General features: G+C 33.5%; 3 protein-coding genes and 1 long non-coding RNA gene across 4 annotated transcripts; 1 reads left to right on the forward strand and 3 right to left on the reverse strand.

Annotated features, from left to right (window-relative positions):
• Positions 1-1,476: 1,476 nt before the first annotated feature.
• On the reverse strand, positions 1,477-4,033 carry LOC104888288 (uncharacterized). The gene is made up of 3 exons (XM_010673208.3): positions 3,591-4,033; positions 2,036-2,284; positions 1,477-1,897 (listed from the first exon to the last, which is right to left on the reverse strand). Exons 1-3 carry the CDS (start codon positions 3,945-3,947, stop codon positions 1,619-1,621), a joined length of 885 nt encoding a protein of 294 aa, XP_010671510.2. The 5' UTR covers positions 3,948-4,033; the 3' UTR covers positions 1,477-1,618.
• A 3,588-nt stretch (positions 4,034-7,621) lies between these two features.
• Positions 7,622-9,581, reverse strand: LOC104888290 (bidirectional sugar transporter SWEET3). Its single transcript, XM_010673212.4, has 6 exons — positions 9,398-9,581; positions 9,275-9,311; positions 8,937-9,159; positions 8,528-8,689; positions 8,004-8,123; positions 7,622-7,907 (listed from the first exon to the last, which is right to left on the reverse strand). The coding sequence occupies exons 1-6, from the start codon at positions 9,432-9,434 to the stop codon at positions 7,731-7,733; spliced, it is 756 nt and encodes a 251-aa protein (XP_010671514.2). The 5' UTR covers positions 9,435-9,581; the 3' UTR covers positions 7,622-7,730.
• A 252-nt stretch (positions 9,582-9,833) lies between these two features.
• Positions 9,834-14,116, forward strand: LOC125495954 (uncharacterized). Its single transcript, XR_008968634.1, has 2 exons — positions 9,834-11,480; positions 13,741-14,116. It is a non-coding gene; the product is annotated as an uncharacterized LOC125495954 (long non-coding RNA).
• Positions 14,117-15,288: 1,172 nt separating this feature from the next.
• On the reverse strand, positions 15,289-19,543 carry LOC104888292 (RNA polymerase sigma factor sigE, chloroplastic/mitochondrial). Its single transcript, XM_010673213.4, has 6 exons — positions 19,263-19,543; positions 17,403-18,161; positions 17,136-17,282; positions 16,690-16,926; positions 16,216-16,479; positions 15,289-15,836 (listed from the first exon to the last, which is right to left on the reverse strand). Exons 2-6 carry the CDS (start codon positions 18,120-18,122, stop codon positions 15,639-15,641), a joined length of 1,566 nt encoding a protein of 521 aa, XP_010671515.1. The 5' UTR covers positions 18,123-18,161; positions 19,263-19,543; the 3' UTR covers positions 15,289-15,638.

A 19,543-nucleotide genomic window follows, 5' to 3' on the forward strand; every position in this document is an offset into this window, starting at 1 on the left:
GAACCAGATGAACGCTTGTACAATATGTTCATTTCTGGGTATTCTAAGCTTGGTTCTTATAAACAAGCTTTGGGTATAAATCTCGCTCTCACCGGAAACTCGGCGATTTTTAGTCTCACATGTTTTCAAGGAGCTCACCGTCAAAATCTGGCACGTATACACAGTCCTGGTAGAAATTTTCGCCATTTTAAATTTATTTTTCCGATTATTTTGTTCTTTTATTTGCTGTCAAGAAGAAGAAAAAAAAATATTTGATGCCTAATGTAATTTGATACTGGATATAATAGGCAGTATTGTTATTAGTTGCCAAAGTATTGTGATTAGTTGCTGTTTTAAAGCTATTTGTTACCCCCCTCTCACTAACATATATTTCAAGGTAAAAAATTACCTTAAAAGTGGTAATAGTTACTCTTATAATAAATAAAGTTACCGTTGAAATATATAGAACTATCCTTAATATAATAAAGTTACCCCAAAACTGATAAAAGTTACCCTAAAAGTGTTAAAAGTTACCCTAAAGGGGTTAAAAGTTACTTTGTTTTCAGTTTTCAGCCTAAGAGTGGTTTTCAGCGGATCCTTCCCCTATATAATATATATATATATATATATATATATATATATATATATATATTATATATATATATATATAATATATATATATATATATATATATATATATATATATATATATATATATATATATATATGACACAATTCTAGTGACCCTTTAAACTTTTGGTATTGAACTCTTATTTTTTAATGGAGGTATTTACTTCGATTGCATTTACTAATGGAATGATTAGGAGCATCGAAGTTTTTTTTTTTTAAAACACAATATGAATCGATAAGAAATTTGAGATAAAATATTGTAATGCTTTATTTTCATTATAATTAACTTGTGGAAGATTTATATTTAGAGTTTCGTACAAACGTTTCTCAATGCACCGGATCACATCAGAACTCTGTACTTAAGCCTGCTTAGATAAGAGTAGTACTAAGATGGATGACCTCCTTAGAAGTCCTCGTATTGAACCCCTTCTTCTGCAAAATTCATTTTAGACTAGCCCCAAATTAAAGTCAAGTCTAAGTCTGTTTCCCGTATAAAGGAAAGAAATTAATAAACTTTAGAGCGTTAACCAGTCAAATATCTAATGTTGCTATTTGATCGACAAAGTTTGGAAGAATTGTTCGATCCAAAAAAAAGCTAATGAGAAGCTTATTAATAAGAGAATAACAGACATGTTAATATGAAAAGTGATAGAGTGAAATCTATTCTTTTTTAGCGGAAGAGTAAATCTATTCTTGAAACTTCAATTATCAGCTTAAACTTTTAGTTGAGTTAATCCTTTGACAAAAAGACAATTATCTTAAAACGCAACTATCTACCCGCCAATTACCAAACATGTACGAGCGTGAAATTGTCTCAAGCAAGGAAAGGTAAAAAAACATAGTAATATCAAAACATTTCAAGCTCTATTGTACAAAACCAACCAAAGATTATAAAATAGCATGTGTATGGTGACTCAAGTTACAGGAAGCAATTCCACGGTACAATCATCGACAGTATAATTCATCAATATGGAAAGTGTCATTTACATTGCTCCCCTATATTATACCTTCATGTGTTACCAACAAGAACATCCTTATAAGGAGTAGCCGGAGTACTAAGATTCTTCGGATCGGCCGATTGTAATCTACGAATAGGTTGATTTTCTTCTGGAATTAGAGGAACTTGGCCTTCTCTAACTCGAATTAGCCTCTCTTGAGCACCTCCTCGTAGCTTCTCTAGACGTAGTCCATTCATTTGTTGCATCTTAAACACTTTCACCACATTCATTAATCCTCCTATGAACAATAATAAGCTCCCGAATACGCCTGACCATACCCATGTTTTACCCTGTGCACGCACATTACAAAACCAAAACATTATTAGTCCAAGCTATAAAACTCCATACGTGGACAACTCACATGTACACAATAACATGAACACGAATTCACGAACACTATTCACGAGGTTTGCGCAAAAACGACTTACGAGTAGCATAAGTCCATGGTAAAACCATCTCGATTGCTCACGGCTATTGATAATTGCACCTACAACAAACAATAAGCTTCCCAATAAAAAGGGAACAGTAACACTCTCTTGTAATATTTGTACATGTCCATCAGCTCTTTCGTAGATTTGACATGAATTGTGTATCGAACCGATAAGCCATAATATTGGACCAGCAACTAGCATATTCATGGCATGATTTTCTAATTTGTATCCAATTCCTTTCTCCTCCTGCGCATAATTATCAAATTAATTATGAGTAAATCTTAACTCCAATTCTACTAACGGAAACACAAAACTGAATTATAGATCAAAACACTCCCCATATTCCTTAAAGATCTTCCTATTGGCACTTATAACAACCTTTTGTACACACAATTGACCAATAATATGTTTAATCACTTATTTAGTTATGCTCGGTTCTTTTGGACTGAATATCTCTATTTGGAGAAGCATTTTAACTACCTTAAATGATAAGATGCTAATATATTTTAGATGCTAAAATAATTAATAATATTTAAAAAACATCTAAAATAAATTTCAGGTGGTTAAAACTTAAAATATGACTTAAACAATAAATTAAAATTTTACCGAAATCAAATGACCGAAATTTTAAAACATCTTTCCAAAATTTTGACAATAACTAAATTTGCCAAAATAATTTATCAACTAATTTTTCCAAACAGTTAAACTAATCAATTAACTTATTAATTTCAACACCTTATCAGTTTCAATTTATTTTTAATCTAATATTGCCAAACATAACCAAATAATAAAAATTAAATTTTATTCTGTTCTATTTATTTAAGTTATTTTCCTCTCACAATTTTCATTTAATTCACCTCAGTTCATTTCAAACATAAATTCACTCCAGTCCAGTCCAGTCCAAAATAACATAACTTTAATAAAATACTTTGCAAAAAATCATGTACACACTCAACCAAACCTAATCAAATCCTAGTTCATATATCACCAAACACTACGAAACTGACTCAATACTCCTCCCGTCGAGTCCGGATAGGATAGAGTTATATCTGAACCATACATTTTATAATCAAGGGCTCATATTGACGAAAAGAAAAGAAAAAATTTAGGAGTGAATTATGATAAGATAAAATAAGGGAATTTTGTAAAGAAAATATATGAGTTATTGATTTTCTATTCAATAATTAATTAATATTGCTCAAACACTACATTGTAGCGTTATTTTACGACTCTAGAAGATCCAAACACCCTCCCATCCCATCCCGTCCCTCATTATTCTGAATTTCAGTTATTTAAAGTGGATGTTACCTAATTTAGTTGGTCAAGACCTTAAAAAATGACACCAATACACAGGATAAAATCTCGTCTACATCATTTGTCCTCTCATCGGCTCTCTGTAAACCAAAAACACATTATTACTCAGTTCATCACACAGTTTAACACCTACTCCTAATTAGCAACATAGGAAATTTTCATATAATCATATCATACAAACATAAATCTAATTAACCATATATAATAATAGCACAAACAAAAAAAAAAAGAAGATTACCAGAATAAAAAGCAAGAAAATGGCAAAAAACGACAAGATTGAACCCAAAGTCTGAAGAAAAGGAACAGCAAACTCAACAAGAGCAAGCTGAATATCAAACTCCATTAACGACATCCGATAATCAATGCCAGCAAGATGGGCCACAAGATCATGGACATTAACAATTATAATAAGAAAAAACCCAATAAGAAGAAGGACAAGCCCAGATTTAGGTTCCCATGAGAATTGGGCCAGAAAGCCCATTAATAACACCACTGTAGCAAACAAGTAAAGCCCAGCATTCATGTATTCTGAACGATTTCTAGTTAATCTTGGCCCATACATCCTGATTTCTCTTGCACTTGCTAATTTTACCATCTCTTTTATTTTGTTTGTAAGAATATATAAAAAGGGGGAAAGAAAAAAGAGAGAGTTTTTTTGATTGATTTGTAGAAAGTGTATAAGAGAAGATGAAGGAAAAGGTGGTTTTGATGGGGGTGGAATGATGAGAGGAAGAAGAAGTGAAGGGGGTTTTGGGAGTTAATATGTGATATACGTGTCTTCATGCATGGAGTTAGGGAGATATACAAGTGTGGGATTTATATTGGTTTGACACGTTTTATTTTTTTGGTTTTTTAATTGATTTTTTGGGTAGAAATAATGAATTTTTCAAAATTAGTGTACTATAAGGTTTGTTATGGATTATTATTGGTTATAAACTCGATCGATATTGCTCTTTTTGAAGTGTATCAGAATGATAGACTTATTTCCCCTATACTGTTCGATCTGGTTCTTTATAGTTTATTCGAATATGAATTTGATTTAACTTTGTTTAATTGTATCTTGTTTTTCTTTATTATATATTGTATATGTCGTTTGGTCTTCAATTGATGAACTTTTTCTTCCAAGAAAAACTCTCATTGGAAAAGATAAAAAAGCAAAAAAAAAAAGGAGTTGGGCGAAATGACATCAATTGATCAATTATAACTTTAATTGATCAATTGACTCGTTGTTATGCGGGATTGCCTAAAAGTCGAGCCGGTGTGGAACCTGGTTAACCTGCCGACTACCTTCTGGGAGTCCAATAGGGTGCGGGGGTTGGGTTAGGAAAAGTGTTGGGCTTGATTAGGATCATGAGGGAGTTAGGTGGTCGATCCTGATCCCGTTTTTATGCTATGAAATATGGAAGGTTCAAAACCGGTTTATTTTTTATACAACAAATTTCCTTCCACCTCAAGTAACGCTAAGAAATGCCCTTTCCCTTGCAAAGGAATTTAGTGCTCAACAATCAAAATTTACTAAAAGTTGTTGTCCCGGCAGCTCATCATGGGCCATGTTTCCCCGAAAATTGGGTCCATGTGAATGTTAATGCATCGTATGTGGGTATTGAAACTATAAACATTGTAGGTGTTATTCGTGATAGTCATGGCCTCATGGGTGTTGTTGTAAAGGTTTTTATTGTTTGTCTTATGTCACTATACCCTCTTCATGCAGAGCTATTAGTCATACGACAGGGATTACATGTAGTGAGCTAATTAAGCCAACTACACATATCTTAACCTGCACTTGGATTGCAAGCAAGCTGTGGATATGATCACTGCGGACACAATGTATTTTGATGAGTTTTATAGTGCTCCTATTATTGATTGCAGGGAGTTGCGACATTATTCTCAAGAGACATGGATCATATTCGCTAGAAGAAAGGATAACCAAGTTGTGGATGTTCTAGTCTATGATTGTATGCATGGAGAAGCTAATCTCAATGTAATAATTTATTAACCCACCCCCGGATTATTGTAAGGACATATTAACTATGGATTCTAAAAGACTCTTTGCCGTGACTACTTAAATTAATGCTACTGATGTTCACCCAAAAATAAAACTTAAATATAGGGAGTAGTAAGATTTTAATCGGGTGTAATGAGTAATACCATTAAGTAATCATAATAGGAGTTGTGTTATTTAAGCTATTACTTTTAAACTGGGACATTTCAGATCATCAACTAGGTTTAATTGTCTATTGTAATTAGGGGTATTCATGAGTTTAGGAACGGAACCGACGGGGACCGATGATCGGACCAGAAACTGAATTTTTTTTGGATTGGACCTGACATGTTTTTTTCGGTTCAGTTTTGGACATGTTTGACTGGAATCTATATTATTTTAAAAAATCTTTTTTATGTAATTTAAACATATTTATATTTATTTTTTAATAATAATATTTCTAAAGGTAATGTATAGTAGGATTTTAAGGTTTAAGGTTTAGTTAGGTTAATTACGGTTTAGTAATTAGGGTTAATACTAATGGAGCTAAGTGTCGTTAGTCATTAATTTTTTTTTTTTATGTATTATCAAGAAATTGAGTGATATCCGATATATATATTTTGAAAAGAGTGAAGGTACATTATGAATATAAAAACTCGAAAATAATTGGTGAAAAAACGATTTTTTTTATAAGGTAGTTTTTCTTTTTAAAAAATAATTTTAAGGTAGTGAGGACAAATTTTCCGATATAATATGGTTCAAACAACCATAAAATACACTCTTCAAGCATCTATTACACACAACCTCCCAATGCTAATTTTGTTGAAATTGAATCTGTGAAATTCAATGGTGATGGATTTAATTTTACTATTGGAAGTTTTCGATGATGATTACTAAGTCTCCAAAATGAGGTATGTAGGATTATTTCCCTTGTATAAAAATTTGTTTCGAGTACATTGCATTAATATTGAATTCTTGATCTTTTTTACTTCTAACTTGATTTCATGTCTTCTTAAATCAAGTGTGTGAAACTAATAAATAATAATGCTCTGTTGCCAAGAACACAGTGTTCTTGTTTATAAATTAGGAACATTGGCTAACAAGAATATAAATTATTACAAGTATGTGGGAAATAATACGAATTGAATTATCTTCTGTGAATAATGCAAACTTTTCTTTGTTGTGCAAAAATAATTCCGTAGCTTACCAATGGTAAAATATTCTATGTATTTCGTCTTTCAAAAAAATTTCCGGCAGTATATTATGATTATTATCAGATATTCTGTCAAGGGTAATCCCCTATATTACTCGGACACCTTCGTTTACCTCAAAAATTGGGTGTTGTGTCGACAAAAATCGGGTGTTGTGTCGTGTCTGACACGACACTTCACTTAGATACTTCATTTTAAACTAAAAATTTGTCCTTTTTCTACAAAGTAGTCGAGTCGGACACTTGAACACCAATCCATCCGAGTAGATACTCAATCCGTCTCGTCTCTGAGCAACCTAGGTAATCCCCATAGTATTTTGCACAATTAAGAGTAAAGTTCATATTATTCATAGCAAATACTCCCTCCATCTAGAATAAATAGTACACTTCATTTCGAAGACAATCCTCGAAATTTTGCAAAAGCATGAAAGAAGTACCACTAAATAATATCTGGTTTTTGGGAGATGTGAAAGAACCATTAAAATACTGTAAGAGAAAAAATGGAGTAGGGGAGAAGGTTTTGAGCGGATTAATAAAATGGGTGGTGGGATATGTGAATGTATTGGCATCTTATTTTTGGTATCTCGCAAATTTTTTGGTACCAAAGCTAAGTCAAAGTGGTACCAAAATAGAGTTATTTTGGTACCAACTCTATTTTGGTTACAAATTTCAGTTTGGTACCAAGGTTATATGTTGGTACCAAATGACTCTATTTTGGTAACACTTGGACTTAGCTTTGATATCAAATTTTTGTGATCTAAGCTTGTGGGATATATATGAGGTAGAAAAGTGTAATAGGTTGATGTAAAAAATTAAATAAGTTTAGAAAGGAAAGCGTAACAATCAAAAAACTGGAGGGAGTAGTTCAGTTTGTATTATCTTTGCCCGTATCAGACTATCAGTGAAGTTCATTCTACTTTCGTAGCCGATTTTTGATTAATTATTGAGTTAGTTGAATTAAATAGCAACACTTTTTTGCTGTGTGAGTCATCTTGTTCAAATTTGTACTCAGTGGCTTAATGTGATCTGATCAGTTGGTTCTGACTTCTGAGGGATTAGTGAATCCAAGAAGTAGGGGTGTGAAGAAGTTTTCTACTATTTGTGTTGGTACAAATACAATTGTAGCTCAAGTTCACTCTAGTAGAACACAATGTGACATAAGCAGAAATTTAATCTGATTGTTAGTTTCAATTATCGATCTTCGTTTCACCATGATCAGTTGCCAGTTGCTGAACTTGTTTGGGTTTTTCTTTGTTCTTCTCTAAATCCCATTTGTTTGTGTCTTCTAGTATTGCTCGTTCTTTGTATTTCCAATAAACCATCAGTTGTAAGATGCCCAAGAGGATTCCAACAAAATTTGGTGACTGCCAAGAAAATAATATTGGAGTTAGTAGAAACAAAAAGCTTTTTACAAGGCATGTAATGGTACTAAACTTCAAAGGTTAAGATGCGAAATAAACCATGATGAAGAAATCGTGGCTGAGTCCTCCATAACATGCCCAGAAGCAACTTGCGAGGAGAGTGAAGAATGACAGGTAAAATGGCATGAATTCCACACTTTTGGTTGCTATCACCTGCTTCTGTGTAATATATCCAGGTAAGATGTTAACTCCTTGTTTAACAGTTTCAAGATTTGTTATATGCTGAATGGTTAATTTTACACGATATTTTCTTTCATGCATTCATGTAATCTTTAACTGATTGATAATTATGTTAGATTTCGTTTCGTGGAACATAGATCATTCAATTGAAGTTTGAAGAATGCACGACGAACTTTAAGAAGACTTAAAGTAATCAAACAGCAAGTCTCTTTTCAGACTTGGTATGAGTTGCATACAAACCATCAAAAGTTGAGCAAAAAACAGAATTTCTTTACCCTTTGTTCTAATACCTTGTTTTCTTTTATATGTTTTGCTGAACTTTTAATGTGTTTTTCGGCGCAACTATTAAATGGTCTGACAGTAGAATTTGCGTTAAAACTCACCACAGCAACAAGAGGGGCACCATAGAGTGCTACCGAAGTAGCCAGCCCTGCACTCCCTACAAAAACCTTCCGTGTATGATGGTCATGCAATAGGAAGGCAGAGATTAGTGCAGTGGCTACAAATAATGCAAGAACAGTCAGTGTCAGAGCAGCAACTTTCACCTGCATCATGTCATGAAAAATATTTCATAATCTCTGTCCAAGTTGCGAGTGCCTTGTCTCATACTTCCTCCATTCTGAAATAAGAGAAATACTTCTTCTTTTTTTATGTGAGAGCTTTTTGAGAGAAGTATTTCACTTATTTCAGAAGAGAGGAAGTATTAAAGAACTTGTAGCATAATCATAAACGTTTCTTTTACATGCGTTGTGAAAAGAAATCTTCTAATTAAGCATGTTTGAGAGGACTGACCTTTCCCTTTGGTGAAGTGAACCATATATAGATGAGGACAAAAGAGGATTCCAATAGGAAACCGAGGCCATTGACAGTGATCAGGGAAACATTTTCCCATCCATGGCTTACAATAGGTAACCCGTACCAAGTGTAAAGGAGAGCGTTGACTAAAGCAACAATGTACGGAACATATGAATACTCCTCAGTGCTCTTCTTCTTTATGACAGTAGTAAATGTTAATCTGGGACAATATTAGAATTTGTTTATATGAGAACTTTGCTAATTATGGAGAATAAAAGTAGATAGAAGAAATTGAAGTTCAAGCTAAGATACAATTGAGTAGAAGTTCACTATACATGGGTGACGCGTATAGTAATGCAGAAGCTGCATTTCCTGCGAAAGAAATTAAAAAGATCGAAGATAAACTATCGAGCTACTAGTATATCTAGTAGACTGTAATAATTGGAGTAGTGATATACCCATTACTCCAACAGCTATCCGCAGTTTATCCCCCATGTTGTCGAATTTCGATGCTCCTGGAGTCCTGGTCTTAAGAAGGGAGAAAGCTCTGTGATGATGCTAATACAGTATGATCATTTTGGCATCCTTTAGTTGATATATATAGCCAAAGACTAGACAAAAGGTGGAATATATAAAAATATTGGGAACATTATCTTCCTTCCTTTAGTTATTCTAACCATAAATGAATCTTCAGTACTGCACAAGGTAACATATTTTTTGATGGAGCAACATGAAGCGTGTCGCTTTGTTTTGATTCCGAGAGAATTTGAAGGACTAATGCTGTTGCTTGTGGGATATATGCTATCCCCATTAAATTTCGTTTAATAGATGTCCTTCCCATTGAGCACAAAGTCACATATATGAATTTGTCTAGTAGTCTTCTCATAGGATTTTTCTGAACCAGCTATGGGTATGGAAATTATAACATTATACTCCATTTCTATTATAAGGAATTTTAGCCTAATAAAATTTTTATTAAACTGTCAGGGATTCCGTAATACCAATGTAATATTAAAAATCACTCATAGTATCAAGGTAAGATTATAGGTTCTTTTATATTATCATTATATAAAACAATATTTGTTGTCATTTCTTATTACTGATGTAACTTGAACTAAAGTAAGTAATTCTTAATATGCTTAAAAGTCGCTAACAAAAGTAAGTTGAAATTCTCAAATTAGGTCTATGGATAGAGAGTTGTTCGAGGTAGCCAACTATTTTTAATTTATGTATTCTGCAAATAGCCTCTTGACCAGTCTAGGCATTCACGGTCAAATCTCTAACTTGATCGTCGGAGGGGGTTTCCAGGTATCCCCCGAGGGTAATTTATATTTGCTTCCTTGCAGCTATTCCTTATTTCCTTAGCGGTCCCCCACTCCACCCTCGGCGGACTTAGTTTGAAGACTGCCACCTATTTCACTACCAGAACATTAAGTATATCTAGAAAACATTAGTTTTTTCATGAGAAGAAAAACTAATTAGTGTGATTGTTTGTCAGCAATTCCATGACATGTCTCTTGTTGCTTCTATTTTGATAATACCAAACAAACTTTTATCATCATAAAGCATTATCAGGTGATAAAATAAGAAAATGTGTGATATTGTTTTACACTCCTTCATTAGTGTCATAGTGTGGCAATCAGCATCCTGATATTATAAAATTGTAAATTCTGCTTGATTGCATGCATGGTTGCATCCTGTGTCACAAACACTTTTCTAGTTTCCACCTAGATATGACTGTATCCCCTGAGGGAGATATGTGAAAAGATAATAAAGTACTTTTCGAGTAGGATTTCTCAAATGACTGATCATGAGCATTACCACTATACTAGGGTTCTATGTTACTTGGACTTGAGTACTCATGTCAGACACGCGTATGTGTCAAAGTATCCAACTTGCCGATCATATGAAAACTTTCTATATTTTGACCGAGAATGAAGTGTCAACGTGATCATATCCATGTCGGAGTGTTAGGATTTGACATGGGTACATGACATAAATAAAGAGTCCGGTTAACATAGCTAGGCTCATTGTAGAGGGGATCTCATACTTAGGCTCTATGCTCCGCACCTCATATTCACTTATCTCAAGGTAATAAGTTCAGATTGATTTAGAAAAGTTTAAATGAGTTCAGATACGGGCTGATAAGTTCAGATAGAGGCTATTAAGTTCAGATTATGGTTAAAGTAAGATCCAATAAGTTCAGATGAGTTACTATAAGTTCAAGTAAGTCAAACATAAATTCAAACAATTGAAATTTAATGAAGAGAACGCACCCTTAATCACCAGACTAAGATCTCATTGGTTATTGTTATCTTTTGTCGTTCCGATGAAAAAAATTAAGTACATCAGACTTAGGAAATGCTGAAATGATAAGTGAGGTAACTGATGTATGATGTCAGAATATTCTTGAACTGATAGACTGATAGATGTCAATTTGTAATTTGACAGGGGCAGCCAATCTGACAAGACAGACAGCACGGCTAGATTCTTGGAAGAATCACTGATGTTGGAATTTGACTATCTGATGGAGTGAAATCTGTAAGTGATCATCAGCCCTAGCATTCAAGTAATGTGTGGCTGTGTAAAAAAGAACCATATTCTTTGATATTAAGAGTTATCTGCAGTCTCATGAAAGATGAACATATAATACACTATATTTCTTAAGCATAATCTATCAGCTCATCTTTTGAGCTGTGACATTGCCTTAATGCAAATATTGAGTAGTCACTATCTGTGATTAGCTTTGAGATTACAGTCATGATGTGCTAAATCATTTTAAGTGCTCTATGGTTTCATGTTCTTATGAATGCTTTTTTGATCATCTTCATGTGTGTGTCACAAACTGAAATGATGCATTTGATTACTAAATTTGTTATGAGGATTGGTGAAAGAATAAGTTCCTTTTGTCCTTAGACATTGGTATATGATGAGGACCCCTTTATTCTGTTCTAATGGACCGTTGTAAAATCAGATATAATCAACAAATTCCAACATGATAGTGGGAATAACATAGATTGTTGAATCAAGTAGAAGCTTGTATCTATGACTTTGAATTTGCACTTTTAAGACTGTTCTCCTCACATGACTATTTTCATTTATTTCAATAATAAATATTTTTGATAAATTTAACTAAGTTAAATTCATGTAAGGGCGAAGGGGGAAGAAAGTTCAGATTAGGGTTGATAAGGGACAATAAGTTTAGATAACGGCTAAAATAAAGTCCAATAAGTTCAAGTAAGTGATATTTAAGTTAAAAGATCACACTCCAAGTTTTTTCAGATTAGGGTTGATAAGGGCCAATAAGTTTAGATAACGGCTAAAATAAGGTCCAATAAGTTCAAGTAAGTGATATTTAAGTTAAAAGATCATACTCCAAGTTTTTTTTTATTTGTTTGTTTATTTCTAATAATAAAACATATAGGTTGGTGGAAACAAGTTGTTGAAGTACATTATATTTCCTTATCATTATGATGAGTGGAAAAGTGAAGTCCACCATTTCAGGTGAATATGATCACTTTGATGCTTTTTTCTGAATCTGATCTTTCTTTTTCCTTCATGCATGTAATCGTTCATTAGTGGGACAAAGTGCATATATACTCCAAATTGGTTTTATTAGCGCAATCTTAGTGTATATGGAATTTTGGTATGATATAGTGGGCTTGTTTTCATTTTAGTTAGAAACAAGCCAAGAATTCAGGTCTTTTTTAGTTGTGCTGTAGAGTAGATGACAGTTTTTGCAGCAAAAGCAATAATCTGCAAATTATTATGTCCTTGATTGTGCTAGTGGGTTGTTAACTAACCACTTAAAATGGGGTTTAGTGCTATGTGATGTGGAACAGTATTGGACATATTGTGAAGGAACCAAATACTAACATGATATTGATTAGGTTAAAAGGGTGGATATGAACCCTCTGTTTTCATATCTTGTGCTGATTTTTGATGAAGAAATGGGGTTCCAAAAATGACCAATCCAAATGCAAAACCTTCTAGTGGTATTGTTCAATTATTGTTTTGAGTTATAACCTAAGTTATCATATCATTTAATGAGGCAAGAGTTTTAAAATCCATGCTTCAGTTTTGGTGAAATTACATAAACCTTCACCATGGATACTCATCAATATACTTATAACAAAAAAAAAAATAACATGAGATCTTGTGAGTTTGTCTCAATTTCAATTTTTAAAATATAACTAGTTCTTGTCTCGGTAATACGTCCCAGATTATTTACTGATGTGCATTTGAAGTCTTCAAAAACAGAAATATTTGTCTGTAAATGATTTTTTTCCCCACAAAGACCAGCATGAGCATTGTAGTGTAATTGGTTAGTGCATCAGCATATGAAATGAGAGGTCATGAGTTCGAGTCATTAAACACACATTTTTATTATTTAATGTCTCATTTGATTGAGAGGGGTAGGGAAGAGTACATATGTTTGTCTGTCTTGGGTTTTAGATATATAGATTTTTTACAATTTTTACAAATGTGATGATTATGAAAGATGGTGATAGCCAAAATTTACATTGGATATTGTGCAAAAGACGATTATGAAGGACTATAGAAACAGTATTTAGGAAGAGACATAAGGGTGGATAATTTATTTCTAATATAGAGGAAAATTATTATTTGAAGAGTGTTATCTTCCAATTTTTGCAAATTATTTCTTTTAAGTTTTAGTAATAACACACTAGCTCTGTTTTTACGAACTTTGTGCTTTTGTTGTTTCAATAAGAATACTAATTTTACTCCTTTTGTTTATAAATATTTTTCCTGTTTTGATCAATTTCCCCTCACAAAATAGGAAGAACAACACGAAACGGAGAGTCATGGCAAGTGCAAGAGGAGTGAGATATGCAGAAGTAGAGAAGCGGCTGCCTTGGAGTCATTAAAGCTTCAAAACTAGCAATTTCAAGGTTTTAGTACTTCTTATTTGATTATTGAAGATGTTCTTGCTTTAGTTTCTAGTTTTGATTGTATTAAATGGTTGTTTACTAGGAGAATCGGGAATAAGGTTGCTCATTCTTTGGCTCCATCTCCAACTTGTGAAATTTGGCCAACGAGTATGAGAGTTTGACTTTCCTACTTTCATTGTAGATATTGCTTGTGCTCATATATCGATTTAATCCTTTGACGAACTTCACTCAAGGAAAAAGAAACAAAGGAATACCTTTTTATAATTTTTACTTGTTATATTATAAGAGATATCTATAACCAAAGCAATTTTCAAGAAGCGTATATGCCTTATATTTAGAGACAGAGGCGACGGAGAGAGTACTATATTAGATTGTGTAGCTCTAGTCTAACTTGCTTAATCAATTTGTAATTGCTGATTTAACATTCTTCAACCTCAAGTCCACAAAGTCAAAACTCACAACCACCATGAAACGTCTGGTGTTCTGGTGGTTGGCAATTGCACGTGCATGTGGTTGAATGTTCATGTCAGATATAACAATATTAGACTGAAAATATAAATAGAGAATAGAAACTTAAACTATAAGTAGTATTCACAATTTAGGGTCTGTTCTCTTCGGCATAAAACAACTGAACTGAACTGAACTGATCTGAACTTAACTGATCTGAATTGAACTGAACTGAACTGAACTGAAATGAATAGTGATATGTGAGAGTAAAAGTATTGTCAAGAGCTGAACTGAACTGAACTGGTCTGAACTGAACTGAACTGGTCTGAACTGAATTGAACTGAACTGATCTGATCTGAACTGAATTGAACTGAACTGAAAATAAGCTGGGGAGAACAGGCCCTTAATATAAATCTTAAGATTGCTCTTTAAACAATTTCTTCCTCGATTTAGGCTCCATTGCTGTGGGTAAAACATTTTCCTGAAAAACTGTTTTCCTCTATTTTTAATTTTACATTGTTTGCTTTGTAAAGAAGCGTAAAACTATTTTCCCTAAAAGTAAAATTGCTCTCCTAATGATGGAAAACTATTTTCCATTCAAAATAAAGGGGAAACTGTTTTCTTTCCTTTTCCTTATCTCTCTTGTACACTCCTCCCACTACATCCTTACTTTCCCTTTCATTTTCCTTTCGTGTCATCATTTTTCTTACATTCAACCAAATCACGAAAAACTAATTTCGAAATTGTGTTTTCCTTTGTTTTCCATAAAAATCATTTTACATTGAAAATATATTACACCCAATCAAACGAAGCCTTAAAGGATCATACTTTTGAAATCCATGATCATTTCATATAGTATATGCTATCTGAAGTATAAACTGGAAAAATGAAAAAAAAAAAAGGATGTTTGCTGACTAACTTAAGCCAAATTCCTTGGTTTTTTCAAATGACATAATTTATTTATGAGATCACATAAAATTACTTTCACATATAAAAATGAAAGTTTATGTATATATGAAACAGAAGAATAATTACAGAATACCAGTATAATCACTAATTCCATATGGTACAGAGCATAGGGAATGCTCACCTATTAACTTGATACAAAAGAAAGAGAAAAGAATTACAAGTGATATTTACTTTTGGAAGAGGAGATTATATGTAATATCCAATCCTAAGCCTAGAACATTAGGGTATAATATATCTATGTTTCATGTGAATAACACCAGTATAAATTATGAAAATTAACACACAGATGATGGGATGGAAGATAAGAAGAGTGTGAATGGCTGAACCATATATATGTACCGTGACAACAGCATCTCATGCCAATTATGATTCAGGATATGTGACGCTGAAGATAATCCACTCGAGTTGGATGCTTGAGCTTCATTAGCGCCTTCATTTCGTGCTTTCTGACCATTTCTCTCGAGATGTTAAGGTTCCCGGCGATTTCTCCCAGTGTTCTATCTCCTTTGCCATCAAGTCCATATCTTTGCCGGATGACCAAGCTCTCTTTCGGCTTCAAAGAGTCAAGCTGTCGGGAAATAAGACGAATCATTTTCAAGTACAATTGCTAACGAACTTGGTAACCCTTGCATGCTCATTTAGTAGCTAATGGATGTCGTTTATCTTATGATTCCTTTTTGTAATAGTATGTGCTGTTTCTTCTTTGAGCCAACATTAGAATAAATAAATAAAAAATCAAGTCATTCTCTCTTTACTGATGCTAGATCATGCAACAATTATTTCCGGTCTGAACAATCTCAAAAACATTCCTGATATTCAGGTTATATCATTATATTTTTCTGAATCCTAACAGAACTATCAACCTAAACAATCTCAACAATATTATATGATGAGATACATATAAATGCTTCATATATGAAGGCCTGCAGATGAAGAACAGTACTTACAACATCATCGATTGCGAGTCTAAGAAGGGCAGGTTGCCTCTGCTTGTTGCTGCCCACACCATCCACATCAGTAATCCCCTTGATGAACTCCTCCTGTGTGACTTGATGCCTAGCATGTAGGGAAGAGACAGAATTTGAAGCTCTCATCACTTCTTTATATCTTTCAGGAGAGATTCCGATCCTTTCCATTATTTCTTCTTCTCTAGGCATTCTTTTTAATTCAAACATCAATTCAAGTTTGGCTCTTTGAATTTCCACCCTGACCTGCAGTGCAGTAGTTCATTATTAGAAATCTTAAAAACAACCTGTGGGAGGTCAAAACTTTTGAGCAAGTGATAATTCTACTGCATAATTCAAACGAGTTAACAAATTTAAGTGCGTATGAAAGACAACAAATAAAGAACAATAAGACAACAAGTCCATACACGAAATAATACACTCACTATATGGAGGTTATGAGAGAGGTGAGCATACCGATTCAAGACCAAAGGGAACACGAGTAAAGCTTGAAACAGTCATTGAACGAATGATGGCATGCCTTATCCAAAACAGAGCATAAGTAGACAGCTGAAATTTTTTTCTTGGTTCAAAGCGATCAATACCAGTAATCAGACCCTTGACTCCTGCCTGGCAGAGATCTTGAAAATTTGGCCCATTTGTAAAGTCTTGGAAATATTTGTTCATTACAAACAATACTAGTCTCAGATTGTGCTGCAAAAGCATAAATTAAACTATAAATAACAATGTGTCGTGAAATGTCGAGTAAGACTGCAGGAGACACTTCAAACATCTTATGAACATAGTGCTAAGCATATTTTTGATTTTTCAACATCTTTGAATGTCAGGAGCAGATGTGAATTAGAAGCTTAAACATCATCTGAACATATGTTCTCTAGAAATTATCGAAACATGAAATTCACCTTAATCAACTTGTTTCTTGCAGCATGACCAACCTCCATGTGTCTTCTTACTTGAACTGCAGTCAAATTCAGTGCCACTCCTAATTCCTTGTCTGTTGGATCTCTTCCAAATTCTGTCCGCAGGTTCTCCTTTACTTGATTAAGGGCCTATACATATAGGGAAAAAAATCGTTATATAATGATCCCTTTAGCAATATCCTACCGAGAAATTGATCCCTTCTCATGCTATTCTAAAAAGAAATGGTCCGGAAGAAAAGATATTACTACCTTTGTTGGTTCCATCAACTTAAACAACCAAGTATGTTCAGAAGAGGGAAGAACTGGAGGTATCTTCATCTTCTTCCAGTCCAAGCTGGCCAAATCAGTCGATGCAGAATAATGTCTTACAAGCTCATCGATCTTCTCATCTTCATTCTTAACCACTTTCTTCTTTAGTAGAAGAGAAACTGCCTTCTTCTCTTCCTTACATACCTTGCTATGCTTCAACTCAATTCTCTTGGAAAGACTCAACCGTTTTACTTTCCTATTCCTGTTCTTTACAACACTACTGTGAGTTCCTTTCTCCTTTTTCTCTTCGACTTCTACATTCTTCCTTCTCCTTCCTTGTCTTTCCTTTACCACGAGATCTATGTTCTCTGCGTCTAGAGCATCTGTTGCGGGACTCAGCTTAAAAATGCTTTCAAGCTTAGCTGCAGCTTCATTAAGATCTAGCTCAACAGCGGATGGTGAAGCTTCAGCTACGCTGCTGGCAACACGAATTCCTTTCAAAGGCTTTGTAACTGATTGTAGTCTTTTTTTATTCTCTTTCTTTGGATCTGCTTGTAAACGCCTAGGCTCACTCACTGCAACTAAAGCTGTCCTTTTGTTTTTATCCACTTTGAATCCCAGAATTAAGGGTCCATTTACTGTAGATTGATGAGCTGTTGATGTTCTGCTTAATCCTAACGATGCTCGAGAAGCTGAGCTTGAAACAGTCACAACTCCCATATCAACTCCCTAATCCAGAAGTTTGCCACGGCAGGATTCCTGCAAGTTATGAGTAGAAGCTAGAATAAGCCTTAACTCAATGGTTTGTCAACTAAAAGAGCATAATTTCCTACATCAAACAATTGACCACTAGAATGCCCTAGGCAAAAGAAACCTCTTATGCTAGTTCAACAATCCTGGTTCGATAGCATAGTAATCTTGGTTACACAAAATGTTTGAAAATCCAAAGATGTGATGAAATAATCCAAAAGAATACAGTCACAGAAATATCAAAAATCCTTCTTGATCCACATTCTAATGGCAATAATCACCACACCTTCTAATCTCATTATTCTTCAAGAAATTAACTAATACCACAATTCTATTCACTTGCTATATTTGCCTTCTAATAGTCGAATTTCATAAACTTTGTTTTTTTTTTTTTTTCTCACTAGTACTTCATATAAGAACGAATACCATGATGCGGGATCTTGTTAGATTCTCGGTGTGTACTTCAACAATATCAACATTGATTCTATAGCTTTAATCATAATAGTCAAAGGTATGTCTCGGAGACCATGAAAAAGCATATACTTCATAGCAAATGCCAGTTCTATATGCAAATACTACATGATTCACAACCCTTGCCTCCCTCCTTAAGGGGCGCGAAAATCATAATAACATACTTGCATTATCTTGGATCAACATATATGCAAACTAAGCAAACCACCTTAAAAACCAATCTTCATTTATGGATCCATTAACACTTAACTACAAATTCAGGCCAAAAATGTCCTGAAACCCATTAACAGACTTGGCAATTTCACACTGATCATATGCCTAAATCAAACAATAAGAGATAACATGAAATCAACAAAATATAATATGGTGCATTTACAAAATACTGTAGCTTAAAGAATAATTCAGTTCAAGCAATTAGAATTATGCACAATTCTAAAAAAAATTTATCTACTTAGTTAATATTGATTCTTAAAATTCGAGAAAGACAGTATCTTTTACTCTAAAATTCAAGACCAATAATATGATCATGATACTCTGATTACGAAAATTTCCAATAATTCATTGTAAAGTAATTGATCACTAAGAAGCTCAAAAAAAAAAAAACAAAAAAAAGCTGAAGTTCATAAAAAAGAAACTTACCCAAGTGGAAAAATACGCAAAAAAGCTTCAAAATTGGAGATTATCACGCAAACCCAGATGCAAAAATGTGTTCTTTTGTTAGATTGAAGAAGATGGAAAGTAGTAAAATGAAGAAAATATTTGACTCTTCGAGCTAAAAAAAAATGGGGAAAAAAATTCAAAAAAAATGAGCCCAGAAAAAATGGGAATGAAATTGTGGGAAAATATGGGCACCACAAATTGTGAAGAGAGAGAAGAAAGGAGGGATCTATTGACAATTGGGCATGGGATTCTATTGTTTA

This window comes from Beta vulgaris, chromosome 3, assembly GCF_026745355.1.
Source record: "Beta vulgaris subsp. vulgaris cultivar EL10 chromosome 3, EL10.2, whole genome shotgun sequence".
Lineage (NCBI taxonomy): Eukaryota > Viridiplantae > Streptophyta > Magnoliopsida > Caryophyllales > Amaranthaceae > Beta > Beta vulgaris.

Excerpts from the sequence above, each read along its gene's own strand:
- LOC104888292 (XM_010673213.4), bottom strand. The coding sequence starts at position 18,122 with ATGGGAGTTGTGACTGTTTCAAGCTCAGCTTCTCGAGCATCGTTAGGA. Across the intron at positions 17,283-17,402 it reads AGTTGATGGAACCAACAAAG|GCCCTTAATCAAGTAAAGGA; the intron begins GTAGTAATATCT and ends CTATATGTATAG. Across the intron at positions 16,927-17,135 it reads CAAGAAACAAGTTGATTAAG|CACAATCTGAGACTAGTATT; the intron begins GTGAATTTCATG and ends ATGCTTTTGCAG.
- LOC104888288 (XM_010673208.3), bottom strand. The coding sequence starts at position 3,947 with ATGGTAAAATTAGCAAGTGCAAGAGAAATCAGGATGTATGGGCCAAGA. Across the intron at positions 2,285-3,590 it reads TTTTCTTGCTTTTTATTCTG|GAGGAGAAAGGAATTGGATA; the intron begins GTAATCTTCTTT and ends AATTATGCGCAG. Across the intron at positions 1,898-2,035 it reads ACCATGGACTTATGCTACTC|GGTAAAACATGGGTATGGTC; the intron begins GTAAGTCGTTTT and ends GTGCGTGCACAG.
- LOC104888290 (XM_010673212.4), bottom strand. The coding sequence starts at position 9,434 with ATGGGGGATAAACTGCGGATAGCTGTTGGAGTAATGG. Across the intron at positions 9,312-9,397 it reads GATAGCTGTTGGAGTAATGG|GAAATGCAGCTTCTGCATTA; the intron begins GTATATCACTAC and ends TTTCTTTCGCAG. Across the intron at positions 7,908-8,003 it reads GCCACGATTTCTTCATCATG|TCACCAAATTTTGTTGGAAT; the intron begins GTTTATTTCGCA and ends TTTTCTTGGCAG.